Source organism: Macaca thibetana, chromosome 7 (genome assembly GCF_024542745.1).
Source record: "Macaca thibetana thibetana isolate TM-01 chromosome 7, ASM2454274v1, whole genome shotgun sequence".
Lineage (NCBI taxonomy): Eukaryota > Metazoa > Chordata > Mammalia > Primates > Cercopithecidae > Macaca > Macaca thibetana.
In genome coordinates, this window is record NC_065584.1 from 127436 (window position 1) to 152989 (window position 25554).

At 43.6% G+C, this 25554-nt stretch overlaps 1 protein-coding gene and 1 pseudogene across 2 annotated transcripts in view; both read left to right on the forward strand.

Annotated features, from left to right (window-relative positions):
* Positions 1-25554, forward strand: part of LOC126958583 (immunoglobulin heavy variable 4-28-like) — a 220212-nt pseudogene that overhangs the window by 83796 nt on the left and 110862 nt on the right. The gene's annotated exons all lie outside the window — the stretch shown is intronic.
* Positions 3086-5441, forward strand: LOC126958567 (disintegrin and metalloproteinase domain-containing protein 21-like). Its single transcript, XM_050796962.1, has one exon. It carries the CDS (start codon positions 3224-3226, stop codon positions 5420-5422), a length of 2199 nt encoding a protein of 732 aa, XP_050652919.1. The 5' UTR covers positions 3086-3223; the 3' UTR covers positions 5423-5441.

Below are 25554 nucleotides of genomic sequence, written 5' to 3' on the forward strand. Positions count from 1 at the left end.
GTCTCAGAAACAGCTGAAGCTGCTTGATCACCATGGAGTTTGACCTTCTCCAGCTCTGCTCTGATGGAATCAGGGCCAAGCAGGTTAACAATGATAATCTGCCTAACACAGAGTCAACTATTACGGTTTTAATAACCTCTGTTAAAAAATTCACAACACCACGTGGATCAGTGTTTTGTCAAATCAATACAAAGTATTGTCCAGCCAAGTACACCGTAAGACGGACCGTTAGCCATGGAGAGAAACGTTTAACCTGAGTTCTAGGTTCTTATACTCTTAAAGGTGTAAAACTGATTATTTTAAAAACAGGCTATTTTTATTTTTGCTATTGAGTTATAGAAATTTTATTTATATATTGGATATTAACACTTTTTCAGATACGTGGTGTACTATCCAATTCTGTAAGTTGGAATTATTTCGTTGCTTTGCAGAATCTTTTGTAAAATCTGGTCCCACTTGTTCAATTCTGCTTTTTTTATATGTGTTTTGAATGCAAAATCCAGAAAAAGATTGCTATTTTTTTCAGGAGTGGGAGTTTTACAGTTATGCTTATTACATTTAAATATTTAATGCATTTAGAGTTAATTTTTGTGTTTATTCTAACTTAAAATTCTTAATTCTTTGCATGTGAAAATCCAGTTTTCATAACATGCTCTTTGGAAGACACTATAATTTAGACATTGTATATCGCTGGTTCTCATGCTGAGAAACAGCTGGTCATCAATATGTGGGTTTATGTCTAAGCTCCCTGCATGCATTTATGCCAGTACCATTCTGATTTATTACTCTAAGTGTGCAATAAATTTTGAGGCCTGGAAGTGTAATACCTCAAGCTGTATTCTTGCCTTGTTTCAGATATTAGAACAAAATAGTCTAACCTTTCAGAGTAGCTGTGACTTTTTAAAATGGATTTTATTATGTACAAGTTGTTTTACTGCCTTCCTACTTTGTTCAGAAGTTTTATAATGAAACCCTGAATTTTTCCAAATGTTTTTTCTATGTCTCTTGAAACGTTACTGAAATACTTTTTCTTTACTTTTTAATGTGGTGTACCAAATTGATGGATTGAGGATGTTGAATCATCTGTGCAACTCCGAATAAATTTGAGTGGGTCATGGTGTGTGGCCTTCTGTAAAATCTTTAGGACTTAGTTTACTATTTTTGGAGTGGTTAATTTGTGTCTACCAGTGATATTGATCTATAATTTTATTTTATTGCGGTGCATTTGTCTATTACTGGTAATATTACTGGTAATAGTGTAATGGTAGCCTCAGAAATAGTTTGGAAGGTTGACCCTTCACAAATTTTTGAAAGAGTTAGAGAAGGGTTAGGATTCCTTCTTTAAATGTTAATGCTCATCTTATGATGTAACATATAACCTACCGTGGACAATGCTCAATGTGTGCTCGAGAAGAGTGTGTATTACATGGCTCTTGGTTCGAAGGTTCCATAACTGTCTTTTAGGTGAATTTGTTGAATAGTGTTGTTCAAGTTCGGAGGCTTCAGAATTTTCTTTCTGGATTTGCTATACAGTGTTGTAAGTGAGGTATTAAGGTCTTCTCTTATTTTTATATTGTTTTCTATTTCTCTGTTTATATCTCTTAAAGTTTGCTTAAAGCAATGTATTAGAATTTGTCCACATGTGTGAATAATAATAATTGCTAAGTGAGTTTCATGGCACAGTCATATTATAAGTCATCATATTTTCCCAAATGCTGCCATTGCCACTCAACTCCTCCAGGACTCTCACATCTGCTCTGGGCTCTGCCCTCTCCTCAGGCCTCCCACATCACAGCTTGCTATGGAGGAGAAGGCAGGAAAACAGGGCCCTCTCTCTCCTGGTGAAAACAAGCCTAGACTTGATCCTGCAGCTCTGAGAGAAGACCCACAGCCCTGGGATGCCCAGGGGTTTCCATTTGGTAATCAGGACTGAACACAGAGGACTCAGTATGGGAGAAATATGCGAAATATTTGTTCTCAGACATGAGACACCCACAGAGGGCCCCCTGTGTCCTTCCCTGAGAACTGATTGGCTCGTGCATCTGAAGAAATGACCAAAGACCAGGAGAGAACCACACAGAAGCATCGGAGGGGCAGCACCTGGGGCTCTCATGGGGTCAGGAATAGCGTCTGCCCCCAGTGGATGGACTAAGTAAAAAGTACCCTAATTCACAAGGGTTTTACACAGCACAGAAGAAAGAGTTACCCTATTTCAACTGTTGATCTTGTGAACCCAGGAACTCTGAGACAGATCTCGGTTAATTTAGCAAGTTTCCTTTGCCAGGGTTGAGGACACGCCTGTGACACGGCCTCAGGAAGTCCTGATGACATGTGCCCAGGGTGGTCAGGCACAGCTTGATTGACACACTTCAGGGAGACATGAGACACCAGTGAATATAAGTAAGAAGGACATTATTTCCACCCAGAAAGGCCGAGACAACTCAAAGCAAGTCCTCCCCACTTAGGGCTTCCAGGTCACAGGTAGGTGAGAGACAGATGGTTGCATTCTTTTGAGTTTCTGATCTATCTCTGTGACCGCAGGGATAGCTTTAAATAGACTGGGAGGCAGACTTGCCCTGAGTGGTTCCCAGCTCAGCGGGGCCCAAGATATTTTCCTTTCACAATCTGGTAACTTCAAACCAAACTTCAAAACCAAAACAAAACGAAACAACAACAAAGAGAATAAGACATGGGTACTTATTAAGACGAGAAAAACATTCAGTCCACAAGGAAAGTATTGGCAGTGTCTACCTCCACATGGCAACCGAGTAAGCAATGTGACCCACAGAAAGGAGCAGTATTAACCCACAGAGCGACCGAGAATAACACGCCTGATGCGAGGGCATTGAACACATCATTGTGTTTTGTAGATTCAGAAAGCAACAGAAAAGATTGACGGTGGTAAAAGAGACAGAGCCCTGCTTCCCTCTCCCTTTTCCCTTCCCAATGAATCCTCACAGCCAGGACCCTCAGCCTCATCCTGTGTGCAGCAGCTGCCATCCTCTCTGGATCCACCCCTGCCCCGCCCTGGGACTGTTACCTCATTCCCTCCCGGAGCCCAGGTGCCCCCAGGGTGTGGTGCAGGAGCCTGGGGAGGTCCTTTGTTCTATGTCAGGGTCTCCCTGGGAGGGACGCAGCCACCGCAGCTGGTTGGGGCCTGGCTTCCCTAAGGATAGTCCTTTCCTTTCCCATTCTCTTTGGATGACTATCCCTGGGCTGGGGCATGAGGTCAGCAGAGGCGCCAGTCACCCTTAGGGCCCCCGTCTTGCTGCTGGGGCTCTGGGCACTCCTGGCTCCAGTCTGGTGTTCTCAAGGCCGTCCCTTGTGGCACTACGCATCCTCTGAGGTGGTGATTCCCAGGAAGGAGACACACCATGGCAAAGGCGTTCAGTTTCCCGGCTGGCTGTCCTACAGCCTGCGTTTTGGGGGTCAAAGACACGTCGTTCACATGCGGAGAAAACACCTTCTTTGGCCCAGACATCTGCTGATGACAACTCAGGATGACCAAGGGGCCTTGCAGGTGGATGACCCCTACATCCCTCCAGACTGCTACTACCTCGGCTACCTGGAGGAGGTGCCTCTGTCCATGGTCACCGTCGACACGTGCTATGGGGGCCTCAGAGGCATCATGAAGCTGGACGACCTTGCCTACGAAATCAAACCCCTCCAGGATTCCCGAAGGTTTGAACATGTTGTTTCTCAGATAGTGGCCGAGCCCAACGCAACGGGGCCCACATTTAGAGATGGTGACAATGAGGAGACAGACCCCCTGTTCTCTGAAGCAAATGACAGCATGAATCCCAGGATATCTACTTTGCTGTATAGTTCTCATAGAGGCAATATAAAAGGCCACGTTCAATGTTCCAACACATATTATCGTATATATGGCAATATTACAACTTGTTACATAGCGGTGGTCCAGATGTTCAGTGTCATTGACAGCATTGTTCAAAATATTGATCTGCGGTACTATATTTATCTTTTGACCATATATAATGTTCGTGACCCAGCTCCTGTGAATCAATATGCAGCTAATAGTGCGATGTTTACCTATTTTAAAAGAACCTTTTTTGATACTTTTCGTGTTCATTCATCCACACTACTTATTAAAGAAGCGCCACATGAATCTAACTATGAACCACAAAGGTATAGCTTCTGTACACATTTAGGCCTATTACACATTGGTACTCTAGGCAGACATTATTTATTGGTAGCCGTCATAACAACCCAGACACTGATGAGAAGTATGGGTGTGGAGTATGATGACAACTACTGCACATGTCAGAGAAGGGCCTTCTGCATTATGCAGCGATATCCTGGGATAACAGATGCGTTCAGTAACTGTTCTTATGGACATGCACAAAATTGTTTTGTAAATTCATCCCAGTGCGTTTTTGAAGCACTCGCTCCAGTGCGTAACGAAAGCATAACAATGGTTCGCTGTGGAAACCTAATCGTGGAAGGGAGGGAGGAATGTGACTGTGGCTCCTTCAAGCAGTGTTATGCCAGTCGTTGCTGCCGAAGTGACTGTCGCCTCACACCGGGGAGCATCTGTCATCTAGGAGACTGCTGTACAAACTGCAGCTTCTCCGCACAAGGGACTCTCTGCAGACCTATCCAAAATATATGTGACCTTCCAGAGTACTGTCATGGGACCACCTTGACATGCCCCCCAGACCTTTATTTGCAAGATGGAACCCCGTGCACTGAAGAAGGCTACTGCTATCATGGAAACTGCACTGACCGCAATGTGCTCTGCAAGGCGATCTTTGGTGTCAGTGCTAAGGATGCTCCTGGGGACTGCTATGACATCAATCTTGAAAGTCACCGATTCGGACATTGTACTCGAGAACAATCAGCTCTCAGCTACCAGGCTTGTGTAGGAATAGATAAGTTTTGTGGAAGACTGCAGTGTACCAACGTGACCCATCTTCCCCGGCTGCAGGAACATGTTTCATTCCATCACTCAATAAGAAGAGGGTTTCAGTGTTTTGGATTGGATGAACACCGTGCAACAGACACAACTGATGTTGGGCGTGTGATAGACGGCACTCCTTGTTCTCGTGGAATGGCCTGTAATAACACCCAGTGCAATGTGGCTATCACTTCACTGAACTACGACTGTTACCCTCAGAAGTGCAGTTACAAAGGGGTCTGCAACAACAGAAGGAACTGCCATTGCCATATAGGCTGGGATCCTCCACGGTGCCTAAGAAGAGGTATTGGTGGGAGTGTTGACAGCGGGCCACCTCCAAGAAGAACACGTTCGGTCAAACAAAGCCATCAGGCAGTGCTGTATCTGAGAGTGGTCTTTGGTCGTATTTACACCTTCATAATTGCACTGCTCTTTGGGATGGCCACAAATGTGCGAACTATCAGGACCACCGCCGTTAAGGAAGTAACAGCTACTGACCCAGAATAAGACAAATTCAGCCTGTAAAGATACAGAGAATATAACAGCAAAATCTATGGAACAGGATCAGGGGAAAGGATGGCAAAGCTCAAGTCCACATTTCTTGAAATGATGCTCACTCTGAAATAAATCTTCAAAAACACACATTGGTGCTCTCCACATTTTCTTAGACTCCGCTGGGAGCCCAAACGTGGCCAGAGCCTCTGGCCCGGAGAGACCTGAGCGAGCATCTGGCTCTTGACCTGAGGTCGCTGGTCCCACAATTAACGGAAGTTGCCACCAGCTCCTTACAGGGCCCCTTCATGACATTTCTCCAGAAGTGAGCTCCAGAGCAATGAGCTTCCTCACTTCCCCGGTAATCTGTCCTTCTCTGAGCCCGAAGTCAGTTTAGGGTGACCCAGGGCTACTCCCTGTTCCCTGTCTCTTCCTCATAGGGATGCTGTGGGATTTGCAGTGAGAGGGACTTGGGTTCAAATTCCCCACCAAGCAAATCCCCGTACCTGGGGCCGAGCTTCCCGTATGTGGGGAAATGAATTCCTGAGGTTGATTGCTGCATGCAATGAAATTCAACTAGAAAAATAGGCAGAGGTGCGGGGCAAGCTCTCTGGCATTCAGTGTGAGTTGTGTGAGTGGCAGCTGCCCCTCCCTTCCCGCCCCACATTTCCTCGAACTGAAACGGGAAGGGAAGCTGAGTATGTTGTGATGAGGAAGAGAAACCAGGCTTGTAGCAGCACAGGCTGGTCCGGGTGAAAACAGGGCTAGGTGTGTTGCTAAGTTATTGTGAAGGAAAATGAAAGTTAAATGTATAAAGAACTGAATGAAATAACATTTTATTTTAAATTAAAATTCACAATAATTTTTACTTTTAAAATGCAGTGTAGATATGTCACAGAGAATGTGAAACGCAAAACCCACAAACAGAAGAAATCACACTTCCCATACCGTCCACAGAAAACTGCTGATATTCTAGAGTAGTACTGAGATCTAGCATTCTTCTGAATACACCTGTGGTTCTAGCTGCCCTGCTTCCATAACATTGTTTAAAATTCCCACCCCTTTCTCCAAACACAGCTTGATATCCTTTCTCTCAACCTGCTTAGAAATTTCCTCCATTCAGCCGACATAAAGATGCGAGCAATCCATTCCTGTGCCCCTCTCAGTGTATTTTATTATTTTGTGGGTGAACGCTAATGGACAGTTACCTATGAGGTCAGTGAATACGATGCCCTCCTGCTGTGTGCCCTTCGGGTGTGAGGGGTTTTGCTGATAGAGCAGCAGGCCCCATCCCAGCCTTCTTGCATCTCCACCCCCACTTCACACATCAGCTGATCTCTCTCCTGTGGCCTAGGGGGTTCCCCGGGGGAATGACCTCCCCTCTCTCCAGGGCCCACCCACTCAGTGCCCTTACAAGACCACCACGCTTGGCACGTGTCAGGGCCTGTGTCCCCTGCCCCACCCCCTAAGCAGATGGGACCGGCAGGGGCACTGCTCAGGGCAGGGAGCGGAGGTATGCGGGGAAGGAAGGCAAATGTGCATTCTGTTGGAGAAATGTTATAGGTAGTTTGAGTAAAAAATCTAACGCTGTGTGAACTTTTAGAAAGATACATATTTCAACAAAGAACGTGACCAATCGAGTTCATGTTGAAGTCAGGTAAACACTATTTAGAGCAACAACAATATCAAAAACACAAGCCAACATTTCACCAAGAGAAACCATGATTAACCCCATGGAAATGGTCTTCCAAGGGCATCAGCACTTAAATCCTTGAAATCTGCATGCCTCAGCACCTGTTGTCTTGAGCTGCCCTCCTGTGTGTTCTAATCACTCCTGACCACGGGGCCTGCACTGTGGGAGATCTGAGCTGTGCCAGGTGGAGGGAGCAGGACAACTGCTACCAGGTTGCTGGTGTGGATGCCGAGGCCGCCCGAGCAGGTATAAACTCTCACCTGTGGGCCAGGGAAGAATGCACAAGAGACACGTCCTGGGCATAGGGTGAGGGAGAGCCGTGGGGGCTCTGGGTTCTGAGGAGGGTTCTGGCCTGGCAGGGACAAGACCAACCAGCATGTGAGGCCAGGCTGGAGTCTGGACCTCTGAGGCTGCAAGGGTCATGGGCTGCTTAGCCCAAGGGGCTATCCTGGTTCTCTATGGAGTACTTTCAAATGTTCCTTCTTCCTCCAATCCCCCTCCACCTCTGTTTCTGGGGTGGGTCCACTCCCAGAGTCTGTAACTCTCAAATCCTCTTTCCCGGGTCCTCGGCTTCACTCTGCATCTGTCCTGAGCATCTGTCTTCCAATTCCATCCTCTTCTCTTCTGCTGTGTCTAAGCTGCTGTGAAGCCACCTGCTGTAATTTACTATTGTATATTTAATATTGTACCGTACATCTGTTCTGTTTCCTTCATCATAAATGCTTCATTTCATGCTCGGCATCTGAGAACACAAGGCTTTGTCAGCTGTCACCTCCTTCCATTCTCTGTTTCCTTCCTCCTATGCCCATGTTTGCACATCACGTCCAGTCTCCTGCCATCCTGAATGCTTCTGATGGAAGGTCCAAGATGTCTCATGAGCATCGTGAAGATTCTTTGTAATGTGACCTTGTTCCAGGCAGGAATTCTCCCTCACCCACCCTTGGAAGCCAAGTATAGGCAGATTGCATGTCAATCAAAGACTGAGCTAACTTAACACTGGCTTTGGTTTGAAGGTTTCTCCAATCCCCAGGGCACAGGATTTCAGGGAGTTCAGGTGAGAGTCTGGGTGTTACCCTTCAGGAGGTTGTACAGTTCATTTCACCTAGTCTACACCACAGACTATGGAACCTATGTATAGTTCCAACCCTTTAGAGAACCCTAATATGTATATATATAATATATATTATATGTTATATATATAATATATATTATATGTTATATATAATATATTATGTTATATATAACATATTATATGTTATATATAATATATAATATGTTATATAATATATATGTTATATATAATATATATTATGTTATATATTATGTTATGTATAATATATATTATATGTTATGTATAATATATATTATATGTTATGTATAATATATATTATATGTTATGTATAATATATATTATATGTTATGTATAATATATATTATATGTTATATGTATAATATATATTATATGTTTTATATATATATATATATGAGTTTACTAAGGAATATTAAACTCACACAGTTACAAGGTCCCACAGTAGGCCACCTGCAAGCTGAGGAGCAAGGAAGCCAGTCCAATTCCCAAAGCTGAAGAACTTGGAGTCCGATGTTTGAGGGCAGGAAGCATCCAGCACAGGAGAAAGATGTCGGCTGGGAGACTAAGCGAGTCTAGTCTTTTCATGTTTTTCTGCCTGCTTTATATCCTGGCCACACTGGCAGCTGATTAGATGCTGCCCACCTCGATTAAGGGTGGGTCTGCCTTTCCCAGCCCACTGGCTCAAATGTTAATCTCCTTTGGCAACAGCTTCACAGACACACCCAGGATCAATCCTTTGCATGCTTCAGTCCAATCAAGTTGACACTGAGTATTAACCATCACAAGTCGACCCCTTGTCAACTTGAGCCCACACGAATCTCCTGAGATCATACATAATCTTCAAATAAAGACAATAATAAGGTCATAATTACACCTAATGTAATACAACTATCTTTTGTACAACCAGAAATGTACCAATCCCCAATCTAAATGCTATTACATAAAGTTAAGAACACTTAAATGCTGATATGAAGTCAATAAATTTTATGTCACATGATAAAGGAAAAAAGAAATAAAATGAAGGAATTTTCTGAGTACAAGGGTATACATGCACAAACATGTTTTTAACAAAAGAAGAAGGAAATACTGATGACAATTACAGTCCTCATTTCTGCAACTCATCACGTGGTTGTAGCTGGTATTGATGACCACCTTCTTCTACTACCCATTCTGTATTCCCTTTGCCTTCAGCAAGCATCGCAGCGGGTCGTGGTTTTTTTCCTAGTGGAGTGACACAAACCTTCATTCCTGAAGGGTCTGGGCCATTCATAGTCCTGCCTGGATTGGGCTGTTATAGTCTCCTATTGACCTTAATGACAGGGCATGGGAATGCTAAGAGACGCCCTAATGGATCTCCTGTATTCCATACATACTCTTCCTTACCTCCATTGTGGAGTAATAGACTGATTGCATCTTGATAGTCCAGGTCAGCCACCCAGCCAACACTGTAACTCCCTTCTTAGCCTGTGGACTTAAAGGTAGGAGGGGCCAAAGTGTCCAGGTGGCAATCTTAACTTCCTATTTAATGGAATTATTGTTGTGTCTCCTGACGGCAGCATTATTCCCACTGGATCTAAGACCTCTAGGCCAACAGAATGTAATGTCATGGGAACAGGAAGCAAAAATTTTGCTGGTGGATCACTGGGGGCGATGGTGAATGGTGCCACTTCCACTTCCACCCTTGACTCCTGCATCCACAAGTTATGGCTATGGGAGAAACAGGACCATATATTGGATGCTGATTCAGAGCACACACGGCCTTCTGGAGAGCTTTGCCCCAGCCCTGCAAAGTATTGTCACCTAGTTGGCATTGTAATTGTGACTTCAAAAGGCCATTCCAGTTTTCTGTCAGTCCAGCTGCTTCAGGATGATGGGGAACATGGTAAGACAAGTGAATCCCATGAGCATGAGCCCACTGCCACACTTCTTTAGCCATCAAGGGAGTGCCTTGGTCAGAGGCAATGCTATGTGGAATCCTGTGACAGTGGATAAGGCATTCCATGAGTCCACAGATGGTAGTCTTGGCAGAAGCATTGCATGCAGGATAGGCAAAACCATATCTGGAGTCAGTGTGTATTTCAGTGAGGACAAACCTCTGCCCTTTCCAGGATGGAAGAGGTCCAATATAATCTAACCTGCCACCATGTAGCTGGCTGATCACCCTGAGGAATGGTGCCATTTGGATAGAGACACAGAGCCAAACCATATCACGCCACCCCAACCACTCCCAAATCTCATATCCTCTTTGCGTTTCAAAACCAATCATGCCTTCCCAACAGTCTCCCTAACATCTTAACTCATTTCAGCATTAACTCAAAAGTCCAAGTCCAAAGTCACATTGGACTTTTACAGGTTCATAGATGAAAGGCAAGTCCCTTTCATCTATGAACCTGTAAAATGAACAACAAGTCAGTTACTTCCAAGAAACAATGGGGGTAGAGACATTAGATAAATGCTCCCATTTCAGATGGGAGAAATGGACCAAAACAAAGGGGCTGCAGGTCACATGCAAGCCCAAAATCCAGTGAGGCAGTCATTAAATCTTAAAGCACCGAAATAATCTCCTTTGACTCCATTTCTCACATTTAGGGCATGCTAATGCAAAGTGGGGGCTCCCACAACCTTGGGAGGCTCTCACCCTGTGGCTTTGCAGGCTTTGCAGCTCTGATCCTGTGGCTACTCTCATGGGCTTTGCAGAGTTCAGCCCTCCTGGCTGCTCTCATTGAGTGCCTGCAGCTTTTCCTGGTGCACAGTGCAAGCTGTTAATGGATCTACCATTCTGGGGTCTGAAGGATGGTGGCCCTCTTCTCACAGCCCCATTAGTCACTGTCCTTGGTGGGGACTCTGTGTGGGGGCTCCAACCCCCCATTTCCCTTCTGTGCTGCCCTGGCAGAGGCTCTCCATGAGGGCTTTGCCCCTGGAGCAGACTTCTGGCTGGACATCCAGTCATTTCCATAAATCCTCTGAGATCTAGGCAGAGGATCACAAAGCGGAATTATTCTCTTCTGCACACCCATAGGCCCAACATCATGTGGAAGCCACCAAGGATTGGGGCTTGTACCTTCTGAAACAATGGCCTGAGTTGCACATTGGACTTTTTTAGCCACAGCTAGAGCTGGAGCAGCTGGGACACAGGGCACCAAGTCCCAAGGCTCCACAGAGCAGCTGGGCCCTGGACCCAGCCCATGAAACCATGTTTCCCTTATAGGCCTCCAGGTCTGTGATTGGAAGGGTTGCTGCAAAGATCTCTGATATGCCCTGGAAACATTTTCCCCATTGTCTTGGTTATTAATATTCATCTCCTCATTACTTATGCAAATTTCTGCAGCCAACTTGAATTTCTCCCTAGAAAATGCATTTTTCTTTTCTACCACATGGCCAGGCTACAGATTTTCCAAACTTTCATGCTCTGTTTCCCTTTTAAACATAAGTTCCTATTTCAGATCATCTCTCTCAAGTGCAAAGTTCCACAGATTTCTAGGGCAGGGACAAAATTCCAGCAAGCTTGGTTTTATACATTTTAGAGAGGCATAAGACATCAATCAAATACATTTAAGAGATACATTGGTTGGGTCCAGAAAGGTGGAGCAACTCAAAGTGAGGGCTTCCAGGCTATAGGTGAATTTAATTTTCTAGTTGACAATTGGCTGAGTTTGTCTAAAGGCCTGGAATAGACAGAAGGGTAATGTTCAGGTTAAGATAAAGATTGTAGAGTCCAAAGTTCTTTTGAAGTCTTTTAGTGGCTGCCCTTAGAGACAATAGGTGACAAATGTTTCCTATTCAGATCTTAGTTCATCTCTTTAGGATTGGGAGGTTCTAGAAGAAAAAGATCTAGCTATGTTAATAGAGATTCTTTACAAATTTTCCCCCACAAAGAACGGCTTTGCGGGGCCATTTCTTTCTTTCATTTTTTTTTTTTTTTAGATGAAGTTTTGCTTTTGTTGCCCAGTCTGGAGCACAATGGCATGATCTTGGCTCACCACAACCTCTACCTCCTGGGTTCAAGCAATTCTCCTGCCTCAGCCTCTTGAGTAACTAGGATTACAGGCATGCACCACCACACCCAGCTAATTTTGTACTTTTAGTAGACACAGGGTTTCTCCATGTTGGTCAGGTTGGTCTCGAACTCCCGACCTCAGGTGATCCGCCCACCTCAGCCTCCCAAAGTGCTGGGATTACAGGCATGAGCCACCACACCTGGCCTGCAGGGCCATCTCAGAGTAGGGCAAAGAAACGTGTTTTGGGGTAAAATATTTTGATTTTCTTATTTGTTTTATAATGTTATGCCAGAGTCAGTTTGGAAAGTAAATCATATACAGGTTTAAATAAAACCCATCTGATGAGAATTTATGATTTGTAGAGCATGACTCCCCAGACTCCTTAGGTAGGAATTTGGGCAAGATAAAAAAAAAAATCAGAGTTTAGTCCTCACCACCTAAGACCATCTCAGCTTGAACTACACTGTTCATGTCAATATCAGCATTTTGGTCAAAACCACTCAACAAGTCTCTAGGAAGTTCCAAACTTTCCCACATCTTCCTGTCTTCTTTCAAGTTCTCCAAACTGTTCCAACCTCTGCCAGGAGGAACCCAGTTCCACAGTTGCTTCCAGATTTTGAGTTATCTTTATATTAGTTCTCCACTCCTGGTACCAATTTACTATATTAGTTTGTTTTCACACTGCTATAAAGAACTGCCCGAAAGTGGGTAATTTGTAAAGAAAAGAGGTTTAATTGACTCACAGTTCTGCGTGGTTAGAGTCAGGGACTCAAGAAACTTGCAATCATGGTTGAAGTGGAAGCAGGCATGTGACACATGGCAGCAGATGAGAGACAGAGAGAGAGAGAATGAAGGAGGAACCACCACACATTGATAAAACCATCAGATCTCATGAGCACTCACTCACTATCATGAGAACATGAGGACAGCATGGGGGAAACCACCCCCATGACCTGGTCACCTCCCATCAGGTCCATCCCTTGTCACATGAGGATTACTATTTGAGATGAGATTTGGTTGATTACACAGAGCCAAACCATATTAGCATGTGACAAAGGTCTAATATCAAGAATCTACAAGGAACTTAAACAAATCAGCAAGTAAAAACCAAACAACCTTATTAAAAAATGGGCAAAGGACATGAACAGACACGTCTCAAGTGAAGACATACATGTGACCAACAAGCATATGAAGAAATTATGCTTAACATCACTAACCATTAGAGAAGTGTAAATCAAAACCACAGGGAGATACCATCTCACACCAGTCAGAATGGCTATCCTTAAGAAGTCAAAAAACAACAGATATTGGTGAGGCTACAGAGAAAACAGAAGACTTAGGTACTGTTAGTAGTGTGACAGGAAAATAAATCTTGGAATGCCAAGATCATGAAGCTAGAGGGAAAAGTCAGGCTGGGAACGGCTTAGAGCAAACTTGCCTCCCATTCTATCAAAGGCATCCCTGAGGCTCACATGAGACAAATGAATGTCTGATTGCTTCCTCTTTTCTAAAATTTATGTAAAAACGAAGATTCACTGAGCCAGACTAAGTTGTATATTCAGTGGAAGGTTTATCAAGGACTCAAAAGAATGCAAAATTTTGTCACTTATCTACCTCTAACCTAGTGGAAGCCCCCACTTCGAGTTGTCCTGCCTTACCAGACTGGACCAATGTACATCTTTCACATATCGATGTCTCATGTCTCCCTAAAATGTATAAAAGCAAACTGTATCCCTAACTACCTTGGACACATGCCATCAGGACTTCCTGGGGCTGTGTCACAGGTGCATCCTTAACTTTCCAAATTGACTGAGACCTGTCTTAGATATTTTGGGCTCACAGTAGAAATGTAATGTAGTTCAGCCACTATGGAAAGCAATTTGGAGATTTCTCAAAGAACTTGAAATAGAGCTACCACTTGATACAGGAATCCCAGTACTGGATAGCTCCCCAAAGGAATATAAATTGTTCTACCAAAAAACACATGCCCTCATATGTTCGCTACAGCACTAGTCCCAATAGCAAAGGCATGGATCCAACCTAGATACTCATTAGCAAAGGAGTGGATAAAGAAAACGTGGTACATATACACCATGGAACATTACACAATCATGAAAAAGAATGAAATTGTGTCCTTTGTAGCAACATGGATGCAGCTGGAGTCCATTATCCTAAGTAAATTAATGCAAAAACAGAAATAGAAATACCACATGTTCTCATTTATAAGTGGGAGCTTGACCTCAAGTACCTATGGACACAATGCAGGAAACAACAGACATCAGGGCCTACTAGAAGATGAAGGGTGGGAGGAAGGTGAAGACTGAAAAACTAGCTATTGGATACTATGCTTTTACCTCAGTATGAAATCATTTGTAATTGTGACATGTAATTTACACGTGTGACAAACCTAAACATGTTCAGTCTGAACCTAAAAAAAAGTTGGAAATGGAAAACAAAAAAAGAATCCAAACAGGGAGAATTAGAGTCTTTCTTATTTAAATACCACATTTTTAAAAAAGGGATAGAGTCTCACTTTGTCACCCAGTCTAGAGTGCAGTGCTGCAATCATAGCTCACTGCAGCCTCAAATTCCTGGGCTCAAGTGATCCTCCTGCCTCAGCCTCCCAAGAAGCTGGGACTACAGGCTTTGTGCTACCATGTCCAGCTAATTGTTGTGATTTGTTGCAGAGACAGGGGCTCACTATGTTGCTCGGGTTGGTCTCAAACTCCTGGGCTCAAGCAATCCTCCTGCCTACAGGTGTGAGCCACCTCACCTGGCCTCAAAATACCAGATTCGTTATGGGTAAGCCTTGCTCAGACATGGGAAGAATTAAGTCAGCACTTCCCTCCATGTAAACAGAGATAACTTTAAACCTCTGCCAAACATTAAGCAATATCTCCTTAGACCTGGAGCCTTACTAGGAATTAAACCAGTCTTTCAGGACTATTTAGACAAAGGACTCCTAACACCTTCCACTAATCCTTGCAATACACCAATCCTCCCAGTTTAAAAAGCTAAACAGAAAAGGCTGGAGAATTGTTCAAGACCTAAGAGCACAAATACAATAATAATTCTTAGACATCCTGTTGCTCCTAACCCCCATACCTTGCTGTCTGATATTCCCATCACCGTCATTGACTTACACAGTGCTTTCTCCAGCATACCTGTAGAGAAAACAGCCAATATTGTTTAGCCTTCATTTCTCAAATTGCCAATATACATGGTCAGTCTGGCCCCTGGGCTACTCAGAGAGTCCTGCTTAATTTTCTTACATATTATGGGCAGATTTAGGCAACAGTGAATTTCCCAGTGGATCTATCACAATTCCATATATGGACTATGTGTTCCATATATGGACTACGTATTCAACCTTCCTGCCAAAATGCAGAGAAGATGCTGTCCACCTGTTACAACAGCTTGCTTTGAAGGGACACAAAGTGTCCAGAGATAAACTGCAGTTTTGCCTCCTTCAAGTTAAGTACTTAGGACATATGATTTTCCTGAGAGGGCTACTAATAAATCCAGAGAGAATCTCTATCATCATGACATTTACCCTGCCCAAATAAAATGACAAGAGTGTTATCAGGGTTAACAGGCTACTGTAGAAGTTGGAATCCAAATTACTCATTAGTGGCTCAGCTTTTAAATAAAAAACTAACCAGCAGACTAAATCTGCCGGGAAGAAAGGAAAAAGCAACACATAGAGGATTTAGAACAGACTCCCACCCGAGAGACTGCCTTAGCCATCCCAACCACAGCCTTTTCTTTTTCCTTTTCAAACATAAAATAAATAGAAATGCTCTAGGAATATTGACTCAAAAACACAGTGATGACCACAGGCCAATTGTTTATTTCAGTCAAAAAATAGTCCGGTGGCAAGAAGGCACCTCCTTGTATAGCAGCTGCAGCCATCTTATGCAAGAATGTTGAAGAATTTGTCCTAGGGTCTCTGTTCGCCATCCATGTCTCCCACTCTGTGGACTCCCTCCTAAGCTCTCACCACACTCAACACTGTTCTGACAGCCACCTCGCTTCTTATGACGTGCTCCTGCTTTCTGCCCCTAACATGACTCGGAAGCACTGTAACACTCTGACTCTGCTCCCTGCTTCCTCTTCCAGATAAGCAGTGAGAGGAGGAACATGACTGCGCTCAGCTAAGGGATATCTTCCTCTCCCCTAGGGAGGATTTACAGGAACCCTGCATGGAAAATGCTGAATTAATTTGACTCACAGGGGGTTCTCATTTGGGGGATAGTGCCTGTGCATTACCAGGCAGCATATGCCACCACTTCCACGGTAGACACCATCAAAATGACCAACTGCAAAGAAGTGCAATCAGCCCAGATGGCTGAGTTAGTAGTGTTAACTGGAGCTTGACAGTTGGCTGAAGAAAAGGTGGCAGATATATACACCGAGAGCCAATACGCCTTTGGAGTAGACCATGATTTTCATGCTATGGAAACAGAAGGACTTTCTCACCTCATCCGGGCAACTTATAGGCAGCAAGTGCCAAGTTTCTTGGAGCTCTTAGAAGCAATTCATATGCCAAAGCAGCTGACAATCATCAAGATCCCTGGACATCCAAAAGATAACACAGAAGAAGCAGAAGGAAATAACTGAGCTGATGCTATAACAAACAATGCCACCCTAGGAAAGATGGTCTGTCCACTCGAGCATGCTCCCTCCTTCATGCCATTGCCCTCACCAACATTCTTTTACAATACCAGGTATCAACCCCTCAAGAGAAACAAATCTGATAGCAAAAGGTATCTCCCTTTTGACCCAAGTAGAGAATTGTGGGTAGGCTGTAATAACAACAAAACCATAGTTCCCAGAGGTGCACAGTTACCCCTCCTTCAATTTATTCATGAAATGACTCCTTGGACCCTTGAAAAAATTGTAGCATGGGGAAATCAATATTTCTGGACACCATCTCCCACTAGAGCCCAAATGGTGTGCTCTTGGTGTAGTATATGCCCAAAGCATAGCCCTGGCAAGCCTTTCCATGGCTCCCAAAGTCCCTGTGCTTTGCCAACAGGACCCTCTTAAATATGGAAACTGAATTTTATCAAGATGCTGCCTTCTGACCATAGTAAATATGTATTGATCTTGATTTCTGTGTTTTCTCATTGAGAGGAAGCATTGATCTGTTATAGGGATGTCTTAATGCTTGGCAAAGTTTTGTTAGAATCATTCCAGTTTGGGGAATCCTCTGTCTGAGCTACACAGCGACTGTGGTACTCATTTGACTGGACACCTTGTTGAATCCATTTGCAAAGTCTGTCTGATAATACAACATTAACATTGTCTCGATCATCCCTAAACCTCCTAAACCATGGTGGAAAGCAAAAGGCACATCTTAAATAGCAGCAGACAGAAGAGAAAATGAGAGCCAAGTGAAAGGGAAAACCCCTTATAACATCATCATATCTCGTGAGATGTGTTTTCACTGCCACGAGAACCATATGGGGGAAACGGTTCCCATGATTCAATTATCTCCCACCAGGTCCGTCCCACAACAAGTAGGAATTATGGGAGCTAAATTCAATATGAGATTTGGGTGGGGACACAGCCAAACTATCTAGTTCCGCCCCTGGCCCCTCCCAAATCTCATGTCCTCAGATTTCAAAACCAATCAGGTTGGTAGTAGGGACAAATGGTACAATAAACATTCAAATAGCTAAGTTAACAGAGACTTTGAACCTCCCTTAACCTCCCATTGGTCCTACTTAATCCTAGGCCCACTCCTTTCGGAAAACACTGTTTTCCAATGAAATAATAACAGGAAGACCTATGAGGCCAGACAAGGCCTCACATGAGCTAGCCTTACTCAAGGGGTAAATACTGCATTGTTGCCAAAGATGTCTTAAAACTTTAATAAATAGTTTTTTGTTTTTAAAACTGGTAACAGAATCTTTCCCCAGTGAGTTTGTGGGGGCCGACGACTCCCAGGATCACAGATCGCAGCCAGAGGACTTTGTGTAATGGAAAAGACACCAACTGAAAGACCTTCTACAGCCCTGCTGGAAAGGACTTCAACAGGTGCTTGTAACCAACTCTTGTTCTGCAAAATTAAATAGAGTCACTCCTTGTTTTCACATCTCACACCTAAAACAGGTGTGCAACCACATTCCTGACCACACCTAGAGTTTCAGTCCAGTCTCTGACACCCACTTGCAATTTCAGAAAACACCCAAGAATCAGCTGGTCAACAGTGCAACAACCAAAGCAGAAATTCTTCCAGAGACATCTGACCAGGTCAGTCCTCGTGACACCTGAATAACTCTCAGTCTTACTTTTCTTGTGATCAACTACATGGCTGAAATCCCTCAGTGTTTTAACTAAGACTCTCAAGAGACTGTTTGATATCTGTGGAAGGAACCTCTCTCGGTATGTCTTTCTGTGTTAGTCCATTTTCATACTGCTGATAAAGACATACCTGAGACTGGGTGATTTATAAAGAAAAAGAGGTTTAAGGGACTCACAGTTCCACATGGCTGGGGAGGACTCACAATCATGGTGGAAGGTAAAAGGCACATCTTAAACGGCAGCAGACAAGAGAGAAAGTGAGAGCCAAGTGAAAGGGAAAACACCTTATAAAATCATCAGATCTCGTAAGATGTATTCACCGACATGAGAACAATATGGGGGAAACTGCCTCCATGATTCAATTATCTCCCCCCAGGTCCCTCCCACAAGTGAGAATTATGGGAGCTACAATTCAAGATGAGATTTGGGTGAGGACACAGCCAAGCCATATCATTCCACCCCTGGCTCCTCCCAAATCTCATGCCCTCAGATTTCAAAACCAATCTTACCTTCCCAACAGTCCCCCAAAACCTTAAGTTATATCAGCATTAACTCGTAATTCCACAGTCCAACGTCTCATCTAAGACAAGGCAAATCCCTTCTGCCTATGAGCCTGTAAAATAAAAAAGCAAGTTAGTTACTTCCTAGATACAATGGGGGTACAGGAATTGGATAAATACACCTATTTCAAATAGGAGAAATTGGCCAAAACAAAGGGGCTAAAGGCCCCATGCAAGTCGGAAATCTAGCAAGGCAATCAAATCTTAAAGCTCCGACATGATCGCCTTTGACTCCATGTCTCACATCCGGGTCACGCTGATGCAAGAGGAGGGTTCCCAGGGTCTTGGGCAGCTCTGCCCCTGTGCCTTTGCAGGGTACAGCCTCCTCTCCTGGCTACTTTCATGGGCTTATGTTGAGTGTCTGCAGCTTTTCCAAGTGCATGATTCAAGCTGTTGGTGGATCTACCATTCTGGGTCTGGACGATGGTGGCCATCTTCTCACAGCTACACTAGGCAGTGCCCCAGTGGGAACTCTGTGTGGGAGCCCCAACCTCACATTTCCCTTCTGCACTTCCCTAGAAGAGGTTCTCCATATGGGCTCAGTCCCTGTAGCAAGCTCCTGTCTGGACATCCAGGTATTTCCATACATCCTCTGAAATCTATGTGGAGGTTCCCAAAGCTCAATTTTTGACTTCTGTGCACCTGCAGGCTCAACACCACAAGGGTACTGACAAGGCTTGGGGCTTGCACCCTCTGAAGCCATGGCTCAACCTGTACGTTGGCTGCACAGAGCAGCCAGGCCCTGCGCCTGACCCCAGGAAACCATTTCTTCCTCCTAGGCCTCCAGGTCTGTGAAGGGAGGGGCTGCTGCAAAGGTCTCTGACATGCCCTGGAGACATTTTCCCCATTGTCTTGGCAATTAACGTCTGGCTCCTCGTTACTTATGCAAGTTTCTGCAGCCAGCTTGAATTTCTCCTCAGAAAATGAGATTTTATTTTCTATGGCATCTTTGGGCTGCACATTTTCTGAACCTCTATGCTCTTTTTCCCTTTTAAAACTGAATGCATTTAACAACACCCAAGTCACCTCTCGAATACTTTGCTGCTTAGAAATTTCTTCCACCAGATACCCAAAATCATTTCCCTCAAGTTCAAAGTTCCACAAATCTCTAGGGCAGGGGCAAAATGCTGCCAGTCTCTTTGCTAAATCATAGCAGGAGTCACCTTTACTCCAGTTCCCAAGAAGTTCCTCATCTCCTTCTGAGAGCACCTCAGCCTGGATTTCATTGTCCATATCACTATCAGCATTTTGGACAAAGCCATTCAACAAGTCTTTAGGAAACTCCCAAACTTTACCATATTTTCCTGTGTTCTTCTGAGCCCTCCAAACTGTTCCAATCTCTGCCTGTTTCCCAGTTCCAAAGTCGCTTCCACATTTTCAGGTATCTTTACAGCAATGCCCCACTCTACCAGTACCAATTCACTGTATTAGTCCATTTTCATGCTGCTGATAAAGACATAGCTAAGACTGGGTGATTTATAAAGGAAAGGAGGTTTAACGGACTCACAGTTCCAGGTGGCTGGGGATGCCTCACAATCATGGTGGAAGACAAAAGGCACTTCTTAAATGGCAGCAGAAAAGAGAGAAAATGAGAGCCAAGCGAAAGGGAAAAGCCTTTATAAAATCATCAGATCTCATGAGACTTATTCACTACCACAAGAACAGTATGGGAAAAACTGCCCGTATGATTCAATTATCCCCCACTGGGTCCCTCCCACAACATGTGGGAATTGTGAGAGCTATAATTCAAGATGAGATTTGGGTGAAAACAGCCAACCATATCACTCAGTCTCCTCTAACTGCCTGCCCCACACTCCCTTCCTCTTCAAACCTGAAAACTTCGCATGGTTTCCCCAAAACCTCACTGACTTGCCTGCAGATAGAGCCCACACAATTTAGTGGGCATAGATCAGGATAATTGAAGGCTACTAAATGGGACAGTTCCACCCTAAACGTTCCCCAATGTGCCCCTTTTCAGGGTTTTCTATGATAAGGGTCTCACTAATTATGACACCCTGCAAGAATATTGGCCTAACGATGCCTCGGGACAATTACTGAGGAGGGTTAGTCAGACGACATTGTCTAACAATAGATGGAAGAAATCTAGGTGTCTCCTGTGTAAACTGCTGCAGCATACTCTACCCAAATGACCACAGTTCTGTGCTTGGGATGGATACCTTCATCCTGCACCAACCACACTGACACTGCCCTCAGGGAACCACTGCTTATGGGAGTCAGCTGATGGACAGAGGACCCTGACAGCACAAATTCCAACCTAAGGTCAGGATGCCTCTGGGAAGCATTATGGAATACCCACACAAGGGTATACATAGACGTAACCTCTGCTCACCTGACAATCACTTGGGATACTCAATAGTTCTAGGCTGACTCCACTTATTCAAATTATACTGACACCATTAGCCTATGACGACAACTGCAATTCTGGTGGATGGAACAAAATAGGCCACCCAAAAAGCTAAAACGCAAACTCATTGGAGGAATTAAAACTGGGCTACATGTGTTGGGGAATGCTGAGTTCACAGATATTGAAGAAAGGCATTCCTTAGAGAAAAATTCCCTGCCCAAAATAGTTCACATAGAAGGAATGCTACTCCAGGAAAAGTGAGAGGGATGAGAAGCTGCCCTAAAAAATGATGCAGCTCTCATCTAATGGATATAAGCCAGACAAACCATGAAAACATACTCCCAAACTCAATGGTGGGAACAGGCATGCGCTCTCACCTAACAAGGGCTCATGTCCGTGTTATTAATAATACAAATAGAATCCGAAGTGGCTGTGAAGCAATGATCTGCCATCCTCAGTGCCAAGGCACAGTCCAAACACCTGTGGAAGGTGTAGGGTCCTGCAAATTTATGGAAATTTTTCAATGGCAAATGGGACCCCAGACACTATATTCTTAAAGCCCAGGTACCAAAGTTGAAAGAGGTTCAAATGAATTCTGCTGTTCAACTAGTAGGCTTTGGGAGTTTGGGAAATAATATGAGGATACTCCCCAGGGGAAGCCAGGGGCTATTTTAGCTAGGAATAGATACATGGCACCCCATTCCTCTCTCAGCTTGAAAAAATAGAAAAGGAGAATGGTTATGCTCACAAACCACTTGGAACCCTGATTTCTCTCTAATTTGTTCCCTAATATTCACCACTATGGGACATAACATTTGGTATATTGGAAAGAAGCATTTTATTGGGGGGAACAACAGAATGACACAATAGAATTATATGACTTCTCCTATAGTAAAACCTTTTTCTGTCCTAAATATCAGTGTATGGTGCAATACAAAAGTGGTGGGAAAAATAGATTTGTCAACTGTAAGCAAGTCCTGTGACAATTTAGACATGGAGGACCAGATTTGCTCAAATTAGATTCACATTCTCCTTGGGATGCTTTACCTATGGAGACCAATTGGCCAGAATAAAACTTAAATTTACTGGATTCTGATTTGGTGTTGGTCCTACAACCCTCAGGTAAGATTTACCATAGGCTCAAATGCCCATTGATAAGAAAGATAAACAGCCTGTAGGTCTGATTAAAGAATATGATGATGATGATGATGCAGGCAGGGACTTTTTGGCTAGAAGGTTGTTTACTGCCCCTGATTCTACCTTTAAACTTCGTAGACACCTAATGTTCACTGTTTTTATGGCGAGTCTTGCTATTTTATCATTCAACGTCTCTTGTAAATGCTATGCCAGGTACAGGAAAAGAAAAAAGACACAATCAAAGACCCACATCATGGTGGCCTCAGAGTAGATCTGATCCAGAATGTTTTGTTCAGACTGAATCCTAGGTCTGACTCTCTCGCCTCTTAAACAATCAGCTATTAAATCAGGCCAGGTCACGTCCATTCCTCACCATCTGACATCACTGATATAAAAACTACCATTACCAATGACCAATGACCAATAAACAACCCTAGGAATGGGCTTTTCTAGCACCATGGGACCTCCTGCTTGGTGTTGGCCTGCATGTGCATTCCATGGAATGATCTTTGGCCAAGAGTGGAGACTGAGGACTAAACTCTCACCTTTCTTTTATCTTGCCCAAATTCCTATTTGAGAGGTCTGAGAAGCCATGACCTACAAGCCATAACATCTCATTAGAGGGGTTTTTATTAACCTGATATAATGTGGCTAACTTTCCAACCTGACTCTGGTATAGCGTTGCATGACAGATGGCAGACACTGATGTAAATCAAAATATTTTACCCCAATATATATTTATTTGACATGTTTTGAGATGGCTGTCACATGACCCACAGATTAAAATGGCCCTGCAAAGCTGTCTTTTGTGCAGGAAATTTGCATCTCGAGAGAACCCCCAATAATGCAGGCAGGGCTTCCTTTTCTGGGCCAATCCAGGAAGTAGGATAGCTTAACCGGGAGCCTGACATCTTTTAGTGTCTGAAAAGAGAATTTATCATCTATTCTCTCTGAGGACTACTACCTAGGAGACTTCATCTACATAACAGGAACCATGGCCTCCACAACCCCTTATCTTAACTCAGACATTTATTTCTACTAACATCAAGTCTTTACACAATAGCTTAATTCTCTCAACCAAAGGTCAACTAAAGAATCTCTGAAACCCACTTATGACTTGTAAGCCTCCACCTTGAGATGGCCCAGCTTTCCAGGATGAAAAAATGTACACCTTACACATATTGATTTAAGATTTCACCTGCAATTTCTGTCTTCCTGAAATGTATGAAACCCAACTGAAACCCAACCGTCTCAGGTGCACTTCCTCAGGACCTCTTGAGATTGTGTAACCCTACACCCTGGTCACTCATAATGACTCAAAATAAGCCTCTTTAACAATATATTTGGCAGAAATCAGTTTTTTCCCCATCTACCACCTACAAATGAGATTTAAAGCATCTCATGAATTTACACACAGTGCCATACTCACGCATACAGGTACACGAAGACCAGGTTAGGAGATTTAAGGAGAAGGTGAGAGGTCCACTCAGACGTCTTCTTCAACAATATACCCAAAATATGTCTCTCATATTAATACTCCTTAATGGAAAAGAATTACAAACATGTTACTCTCAGCTTTCAGAATGAAATAACATTCACCCCTTCAGCAAAATGGTAAAAGAAAAGAAAGAGAGAAAACAGCTAAGGAAACACATGAGCACCAGAATTTCGTTTCAGTTTCCTCCTGTGTGTTTCATGAGTATGACTGTTGGTGGAAAGAGGTGGAGGCTGTGGCTGAGATCAGCTTGTGGTAAGGCTGTGACCATTTGACTAGATTCTTTCACTGGAAGTGGTTATTTCTTTCCATGTCATGTCACGTGTTTGTGATTTTTGAAATCTCTCTAAATTCAACTGGATCCACAATTTAGTATGTGAAATGGGTAATTAGGCTAATGAGTAATTAGGTAATTAAGCTAATGGGTAATTAGGTAATTCAGTACTTTCAGTCCAAATTAAACTGACACTGCTTTGCTAAGAAACTGGCAATCTTGCAGGACGTAAACAGAGAACAAAAACAAGTTCAAAGAGTTTCCAAATGATTTGCCTCATAGTAGGGCAGTTAGAATGGCAGGATTCTCAGACTGGCTGCTCCCAACACAGAGTTATTTGGATAATTTATGTCTCCTGACCTCAGGAGATACACCTGCATTGACCTCCCAAAGTGCTGGGATTACAGGTGTGAGCCAAAAAAAATTAGCCAGGTATGGTGGTGGGTGCCTGTAATCCCAGCTACTTGGGAGGCTGAGGCAGAAGAATCACTTGAACCCAAGAGACAGAAGTTGCAGTGAGTTGAGATCGTGCCATTGCACTCCTGAGCGACAGAGCAAAACTCTCTCTCAAAAAAAAAGGATAATTTATGTCTCATGTCTTCCAGTGTCTCTTCCATGCTAAACATTTGTGAACATAATCACACCTCAAACAAGCAAAATAATGTCTACACACCGCAGTGGCTAGGAATGGCATTGCACTATGTTTGATAGCTGGTCTCAAGACTCTCCTTGACCAAACTCTAGTCAGATTCATCTGAGCCCTCTTCTCAATGAGGCTTATGACTTTGGGCTTCTGTTTCTGTCCTTAGAGTGGGTGCTAGAGTTAGCAAGAATCATACTAAGTCAGTTTGGAGAGAATGACCCACATTGACATCTGATCACCCTTCATATCTTATCAAATTCCTTATCCTATACACTTCATATCTGATCACAATGGCCTGCCTTCAGCAAGAATCTCATTAAGTGGGTTTAGCAGACGCCTCCTATCCTTGATGGCTCTCTGAGTAATTTCCATCCACTGACCCACATATTCTGCTCTTTACTCTAAATCCCTATGTGATTTGCTATTTCCTGGGTTGAGCCTGGTCACTAAGGGGACCATTATGTTTAAAAAATAATTGAGTGCACATATACATATACACATAAACACATGCCAACATAAATGCATGCAAGCACACATACATATATATAACACATAAGTGTACAACAGGTACATAAACATGCAT

What these genes read in the sequence shown, in the direction of transcription:
- LOC126958567 (XM_050796962.1), top strand. Translation starts at nt 3,224, where the DNA reads ATGAGGTCAGCAGAGGCGCCAGTCACCCTTAGGGCCCCCGTCTTGCTG.